Source organism: Lactuca saligna, chromosome 6 (assembly GCF_052625555.1).
Source record: "Lactuca saligna cultivar CGN05327 chromosome 6, ASM5262555v1, whole genome shotgun sequence".
Lineage (NCBI taxonomy): Eukaryota > Viridiplantae > Streptophyta > Magnoliopsida > Asterales > Asteraceae > Lactuca > Lactuca saligna.
In genome coordinates this window covers 117258278-117267353 of record NC_136422.1, presented here as the reverse complement: position 1 = coordinate 117267353, position 9076 = coordinate 117258278, and the positions used below count along the sequence as shown (strand labels likewise).

Genomic DNA, 9076 nt, shown 5'->3' with positions numbered 1-9076 from the left:
TCCTGGTGTTATTAATTTTACGTTTTGTTGTCTGGTGCTCGATACCCCAAAGTTGGTTGTCTGAAAGAGAAAAAAAAAAGTTTCTTTGAAATTTGCTCGAATGAGTGCATGCTTGTTGGCAGTTGCTACTAGGTCTCCCTGAAAAAATTGTCAATTGCTTGATGTATATTAATTAGAATTAAAACTCCTTTGTCTCATTTATGTTTTAACCCAAAATTGACAATAATACCCTTATTGCTAAACTATTTGTTTTTAACAAAATTGTGGATTAATGATCGAGAACTCTAATTATAAGAGTGTACTTTGTTTTTCTCTCGTTGTAATTATACTATTCCAAGTTCTGTGTTAGCAATTTAATTTAATATAATTTAGTTTCTATTCAAATTCTATGAATTTATAATATTTTATTTCATCAATGATCAATTAAACCATCATTATATTTACTTTGACTATTTTTGCAAAAGGTGTTTAGAGTTCAACTATTAAACATTGGCAAAAGAATAATTATGGTCACATGTTTTCTTTTTGTGTTACATAACAAAATATTCACTTTTCGACACCCCATATAGTAGAACATGGTGGTATAATAATACTTATACGCAAATGTTTTAATTTCTTTTATCATGAAAATTCTTCATTTTCGACACACATTAGAATTAAATGGTAACCATGAAATACTAATAGTGATATGTTCTTTTTTCACGACAACTGTTTACTTTTAGTCGCACGTAAAAATTAAACCGTAATCACACAACACTTCTAGTTCAAGGTTCTTCTTTCATTAAATCGTAACCATATAATACTTATAGTACTTGTTTTTTTCCTTTAAAACATGGTTGTAGAATACTAAAAGTCACATGTTTTTTGTAAGATTATTAATATTTTTTACTTGTAATCACATATATGAAATAAATAAATGTCCACAAAGTACTAACAGTCATATATATTTTTTTCTTGTATCATGATTATTGTTAACTGTTAAACAAGCATAAGATATTAAATCATGACTATGTGTTCTAAAAATTGGTAATAAAATACTCACAGTCATATGTTTTGTATTTAACAAAAGATTTTTTTTATTTTTATTTTTTTTTGCTTTTACACACCTAATAATTTAATCAGTGACAATTAAATACTTATAATCAATTTTTTACTTTAATAATGACTATATTTTACTTTTATACACACACCAAATTGTAAAAAGTAACAATAAATTATTTATAGTTACAAGTATTTTCTTTTTTCACGAACATGATTTACCTTTTAGCTACACATAACATGTTTCACTGTGACTATAACATACTTATAGTTATACATTTTTTTATCTTTTATCATGACAAATGTTTATTTTTAGACACACATAATACACTAAACATGACCATAAAGTACTTATAGTTACTTGTTTGGTTGCTCTTAATCAGTGTGTAATAAATGTTATAGTAGGGACACACAAATAATTAATGTGACCATATATTGCCTTTTAGTTATGTTGCATTCAAATGTCAAAATTTGCTCCATGATACAGCCACATACACATTTGTTTCATGTGACCATATAATAATATATTGTCTCTTAAAAAAACCATCACAAAGTTTTTCCATATATCTGACAAACATGTGGCGGATGGTGACATTTGGCCTCATTTTTCCGGTGTGGCTAATAATTGTCACATTTGTTATGTTTAAACGTGTCTAAATGTTTCAACTATATTACTAATGGTCATGAAATACAACTTAAAATGTCACTACAACAATGACAGAATTTTAGCAATAACCTTTAGACACAGTTTTAGTCAAAAGTGTGGCTGGGCAGTTTTGGCAAAAGTGTGACCATAGGTCATTTTTGTACTAGTGTGATTAGTGATTTGTTAGATCGGTTTGACTGTTTGTACATACTAGCTACGGTTATATATATATATATATATATATATATATATATATATATATATATATATATATATATATATATGTGTGTGTGTGTGTGTGTGTGTGTGTGTATGTATGTATTTATTGTATGTTTAGGGTGGGTTGGGACGGACCTACTTTATGATGAAGCCTAACTTACCCAGGGCAGCCCAGATAGACTGCAGGCCCAATGGAGCATAACAGTCAGGCTGAATGCCTGGAGAACGGTCTAGACAGGCAGAAGGCCCGGTAGGGCAGACCAGACATGTTGAAGGTTCTTAGAGTGGGCCAGATAGACTAAAGGTCCGGTGATGGCGGTCCAGTCATAAAATAGACTCTATATGCATGATGTTTGTTTTGATATGGTTATGGTTTGTATGGCGTTGATATGTTAGGGGAACTCACTAAGCTTCGGCCTTATAGTTTTAACTTTTGATTCAGGTACTTCAGCTGACCGTGGGAAAGCGAAGGCGTAATCGTGCACCTCTTCGCATTTTATAATTTAATTTCCTGGATACTCTGATATGAAACTATTTTGAAAATATTTTGCAATAAATAATGGTTTTTGAATGCTTGAAAAAGTTTTAAGTTTTTATGAATTTTATGGATGTTACATTACGATTTTTCGTTCTCTTCCATAAAAATCCGTTTTGATATATATATATATATATATATATATATATATATATATATATATATATATATATATATATATATATATATATATATATATATATATATATAATTGTGAAGAAAACTTATTTGTTTTGTTGTTTTTTTGGCAATATTTAAGTTTATTTTATCCAAAAAAAAATAATCATATTAAAAATCTTAACTTTTTGTCCTTTTTTAATAAACATCAGTATCGATTAAAATAAACTTGATCAATTGTAAATATTATAACTTCAACATTTAAAATGTGAATCTGACTTACTATCTCAACACTGTGATCATTCATAATTTTGTGAAATTTACATATGAATCAAAATATATTTCCATATAATTTTATAATATTTTAACATTTTCATTTTCGTAAATTAGTTTTGTAAAACCAACAAATATATTTATTCTCATTTTGAATCTAAACTTTATATAATTTAGTTTTCAGAATTCAGAATGTGAATCTGACTTACTATTATTTACACTGTGAATCTAAGCAAATTTACAATATGAATCTGAATTGAAATTTCAAATTTGTTTTTTCTAATATCAATATAAATGTATGTTTAAAGAGTATCTAAAAATATTAATTTTGATATATTTAATAATTTTTTTGATAAAAAATTAAAGAAAAAAACATAAAAAATGAAGTGAGTTTTTTTTGAAAAAATAATAATTTATTTCTTATATATTAATATAGATCTCTATGAAGGAGGACAACAAATCATGAACAACGGTATATTCAATTTTGTTTTTCCGATAAAAACATATCCTAATATAATTCAACTAAAAAGGGAATTAAGTTTTGTTATAATCCATTGTATGTGTGTCTATTCTAAAAGTCAAACCTTTCATTTTGCCGTTGATCGTTTAATATTCTGACGCTTTACATTGTTTATTTGGTAGCTTAATTAATAATAGTTCTCTATTATATATATATATATATATATATATATATATATATATATATATATATATATATATATATATATATATATATATATATATATATATATATAGGGTAAAGTGAATATACCTAACAACTTTATATAAGCTTAGGTGCCTAACCACATTATACTATATTGTTTTGCATTATATTTTCATTGTAATCGTCTAAAGTTCTTAAACTTCAACGATTAACTTGATTTACTTCCAAGATTTTCAGACATTCAATATTATATTATACTTACATCATTTGATTTATAACGGTAGTATATGAAGCCCACCAGGGGGTTTGCGATAGAAATACATCATTTGAAGGAAGATAATTGTGAAAGTCTAAAGATTTTGGAAGCAATCAAGTTACGAGGTTGAATTTTAAGAACTTTGGGTAATTACAATGTAAATATGATAGAAAATTGCGTAGTATGATGTGGTTAGGTACCTAAGCTTATATAATGTTGTTACGTATATTCACTTTACCCATATATATATATATATATATATATATATATATATATATATATATATATATATATATATATATATATATATATATATATATATATATATATATATATATATATATATATATATATATATATATATATATATATATATATATATTAGTTGTTGCTTTGATATTAGATCATTTTTGGAGTTGATTTGTGCTGAGGTAGAGATAATTACAAAAATGTTATGACATATTTGAATTCATCAGCAGTGCAGTCCTATCAAAAGACATGCTTCAATGATCCTTTTTCATTTCATTACATGCCGATCATACATTACAATATTAACAAAAACGTGACCCAGCTATGGATTCCCATGAGATCGATGATGATTGTTAGATCAGTTCTTCATATGGTTCATGCGTAAAATATGCTATTTTTGGATTCGACCACAATTGATTCATGCGATTGTTGCAATGGTTTCTATTTTGATCATGGGAACTACTACACTCAAAAGCCAAGCCTTTAAACTTGTTAAAACAAAACACGTAGCATGAAATCTACTCTTTACATATTTAAAGGTATATCGCGTGATTCGAGTCTTCAAAACCTCCGATCTTAAGTTCAATTTTTCATCAGTCTCACCCTACCATTAGCGATGGCGTCTTCTATCTACATCCCCTCATCAATAACGATTTGGAAAACGCTTGCAGTTTGTGCATCTCTGCTCATCTCCATTGTCATTTTCTCTTTCTCAAACCAACATACTTCTCTCCGGGCTAACTTCTTTCATGTCACAACTCGCCAATCCTCAGTGTCAGTGCCACAGGACACCACTAATGTTTCCCACCTTGTTTTCGGACTTCTAGGATCTGTCAAGACATGGCACTATCGAAAACCCTTCATCGAGTCATGGTGGCGCCCAAACATTACCCGTGGCTACGTCTACCTTGATAGGGCCCCCACAGACGATCTGTTACCATGGGTGGGAAATTATCCTCCTTTTCGTATTTCTGATGATAATACAAAGTTATTGGTAGAATCAAAGCATGTTTCAGCACTCATGGTGCGGATGGTGCATGCAGTGATCGAGGTTTTTAGGGAAGAGAGGGAAGGTGTACGATGGTACATCATGGGAGATGATGATTCGATCTTTTTTGTTGATAATTTGGTGGATGAATTGTCAAAATATGATCATACTAAATACATATACATTGGTTCTCATTCAGAATGTGTATTGTCGAATCAGTTTTTCTCATATGATATGGGATTTGGTGGAGCGGGACTTATAATGAGTTATCCCTTGGTTAAGATGGTGCAAAAAAATATTGAAGATTGTTTTAAGAGATATCCATATTTACGTAGCGCTGATCTAATTTTGATGATTTGTGTCAATGATTTTGGCGTTTCGTTGACTGTTCATCAAGGTCTTCATCAGGTATCAGTCATCGAACTTTTCTAGCTTCTATCAATTTGGTAATTTATGGATTTATTGAATATAAAAATACGGAATTTAATCAATTTATCAAAAAATGAAATGTGACCAGTTATCAGAAAAACAAGAAATGTTTGATAGTAATAGTTAAATTACGTAAGCTAGCGTCCAAATTTAATAGATATTGGCATGCTTATTATTCATAGTAATATTTAATCATGCTTTTGTTAAGAGAAATATAAAAAGTAGATAATTATGTTAAAAAGCTACAGGTCATATGATTTCAATCATTTACTGTTTAATTATCATATGAGTAGTAACCAGGCTATTATCATGTGACTATATAATAACCATGGTAGCCATTATTAAGTTTCTTGTGTGTTATTACAGATTATATGTATATACGTATATATACATATGTTGTTGGGTAGTTAAAGTAAAAAAAATTATTTAAAGATGTACCGATATGTTCCTTTTCAATTTTAGATTTTGAGAACTACTTTGAAAAGATGGACTCAAGTATAAATCTTGTATAAATTAACCATTAGTTGTGAGGCAAGTATTATATGAGTTAATTTAAAAAATATATATTAAATATAAATATAAAAATATTTGAAAACTTTGAATTTATAAAAATAAGTAATTATTTATTATATTAAAAATGTTTTTTATATTTTAAATTTAAACAAATAATTTAAATAAAGAAAAGAAATTTATAAACTTAATTTTGAGAATTTTCAAATTAAAAGTTATGTTTATTAGTGAAATTAATATTCTTTTATTATTATATTTATTGAAATTATTATATTAAAATATTATATATAATTTAATAAAATAAAAAAATTCATAAAATGACATGTGAACAAAAAAATTAATTTAAAATAACTATAAATTGAGATTTAGCAAATTAAATAACAATATAACAAGTGTCAAACAAAACATTTATTTATTACATATCAAAAAATGGACAATATTATAAGTATTGTAATTAGATATTTCAATATTGCAAACGATTAATCATCCCTAAAAAATAAAGAACTTTTTACGATTTGTTACATTATCACTAATTTGGCCAGATGTTATTTTGTATTTATTTTTAATTAAATTTTTTACACATGATATTTTGTGGTTGTTCCATTTTTATTAAATGTATTAAGTGCAATAAATATAATAATAAAGTCATTGCTAAATTAAAGTCCAATAGTTTTTTTTTTTGTTTATTTATCTAAGTTATTTGTGCAATTTTAAAAAGAGAAAAAACATTTTAATTTTAGTAATTCAATTTTTTCTATTTTTCTTATAAATCAACTTCTCAAATGTTTATAATTTTATAAATAAATGATTTAAATGAACTATATAATATATGGGTGTAATAGATAGTAAATAATTACAGATTTTAATAATTAAAAACAAAGGAATTTTTTTCAAATTTGTACTCAAATAGAGGTATAACTACAACTAATTAACATAGAAATGTACGTACCCATTTAACAAGGATGTGGTTTCTAAGAAATATAATTTTTTTTTTTTTTTTTTTTTTTTACAGATGGATCTACGTGGAGATGCATCAGGTTTTTTATCTGCACACCCAAAAGCTCCATTGCTTTCCCTTCATCATTTAGAACATGTAGATCCCATTTTTGGTTCCATGGATCGTTTCGAATCTCTAAATCACCTCATGAAAGCAGCCGATGTTGATCAACCTCGTTTGCTTCAACAAACAATATGCCACAGCAGACAATTAAATTGGTCTTTTTCAATTTCATGGGGCTACTCAGTTCATATTTATGAGAATATAGCCTCTCGTAGCATCTTAAAGACTCCACTTGAGACATTCAGACCATGGGGGAATTGGAGGCCACCACTTTACATCTTCAACACAAGACCAGTACTATCAAACGATCCATGTGCAACCCCTCATGTGTTTACATTTCAGTCTATAAAGAAGAACAATGGAAATGAAGTCATTACAAAGTATTCTCGGATGGCTTCACGTGGGTTGCCGACATGTGGATTAGCAGGCAACAATTCTGCGGATTCTGTTTCAAGAATTGAAGTTGTTTCACCAATGAAAAAACCGACCCAAGTAAGTTTCATAATTAATATGTTTTAATAAAGGGATCTACCATGAAACAAAAGGTCATTATTTTAATTTTCATTCAACTTAAATCATTTTTTCGACAATCGTATTGAGCTTTATAAAAGTTCAATGAAAATTATAATTTAAACTTAAATTTTTTTTTTTCTTGAACTTCCTATACAATAAATTTCGACATTAAAACTCACTATGGTTTGAGGTTAATCCATTAATGTTAACTACATATGTCACATTATTCAAATGTTCCATTAAAAATGCATTTTATGGATGCATGGATGCTAGCTATTAGAAGTAAATAAATCATTACTATATATTAAGTTAAAGTGAAAACCAAGAGCCTAATGTTCCAATTTTATATATATAAAAAATCATTCCAAATATTTTCTAGTAATGTTAAAAAAAATAATTATTTTATTTTGTTGTTGTGTAATAGAATGGGAAAACCGAATGTTGCGACGTGGTTGGAATTGATGGCTTGGAGGTTGCAATGCTAAAATTGAGGGATTGCATGGAAGATGAGTTAATCGCATGATAGATTAAATATATTTGTTATCTTGCATTGGTGATGAATTTTTTTTTTTTTTTTTTTTTTTTTTTTTAAATTCCGTTTAAGGAATCTTGTTATAGCCTAGATATACTTTGAAAGTATATCTATATTTTGTAGTATGATCTACTAAAGAAATATGCACTCTATATATAGATTATCTTAAAGTAATTAGATTCACCTACAGAAAAGATTGATGTTTGATATTTACTTCAAACTAGTAAAAAGTCCGAGTTTGAATGAAGTCATAACAAAGTGTACCACAGTGTGGTGTGGGATGGGTTGTATTTAAGGCGGTTTTTGTTATAACATTAGATTTTTGATATTTTTTTTACGGAAATCTGTGAAAAATTCCAAATATTTTAGGTCAGATTACGATTTAGTCCCAAATTAAATTTTGTTTACAAAAAAGGACAGATTACCGACTAAAACTTCGGATTAATCCTTCATGGCCGGTTTCATAGATTTAGCCGATATCTCGTTTTTTTTTCATTAATTAATCAAAATTTTGGGTTTTTTCATTAATTAATCAAAATTTTATGGTTTTTTAATTATTTATTACGAATAAACCAAAATATTTGGACTTTTCTGAAGATTACCTTTAAACTAATATATATTATATGATCTAATTTAATATATACTATTCCATGTCTTCTTTCTTATGCTCTTCTAGGCTCACCGTGTGTTTTTATCGGTGTTATCAGACCCAACAACAAAAATTTCACTCACAAGCCCCGTTAACTCCATCAATTTTCCAAAATTATCCATTCACAACTCTATGATCATCTTTCAATCTCCAAATAATAACGGAGAAAATCCTTGTTGATTACGTGGATGCCCCTATTAATTAACCATGACTTAAACCGTGGTTCCAACACTTGGATGTTCCTATTACCTAACCATAACTTGAATCCATACACTAATGGCGTTTTCCATAGTGTTGTTAACAATAGAAGACGAATCTCACATGTTCAACCACTGATACATTGGCTCAAGTCTTACTTGACCCTTGTTTCCTTACAATACTATAGAAGCCCCAACATA

General features: G+C 27.7%; 1 protein-coding gene across 1 annotated transcript; it reads left to right on the top strand.

Moving 5' to 3' along the window:
* Window positions 1-4613: 4613 nt before the first annotated feature.
* Window positions 4614-8020, top strand: LOC145002840 (uncharacterized). The gene is made up of 3 exons (XM_078962029.1): window positions 4614-5393; window positions 6937-7476; window positions 7922-8020. Exons 1-3 carry the CDS (start codon window positions 4614-4616, stop codon window positions 8018-8020), a joined length of 1419 nt encoding a protein of 472 aa, XP_078818155.1.
* Window positions 8021-9076: the final 1056 nt, after the last annotated feature.

Coding starts and splice junctions, on each gene's coding strand:
- LOC145002840 (XM_078962029.1), top strand. CDS start 4,614: ATGGCGTCTTCTATCTACATCCCCTCATCAATAACGATTTGGAAAACG. Junction 5,394..6,936: donor TTCATCAAGGTCTTCATCAG/GTATCAGTCATC, acceptor TTTTTTTTACAG/ATGGATCTACGTGGAGATGC. Junction 7,477..7,921: donor CAATGAAAAAACCGACCCAA/GTAAGTTTCATA, acceptor GTTGTGTAATAG/AATGGGAAAACCGAATGTTG.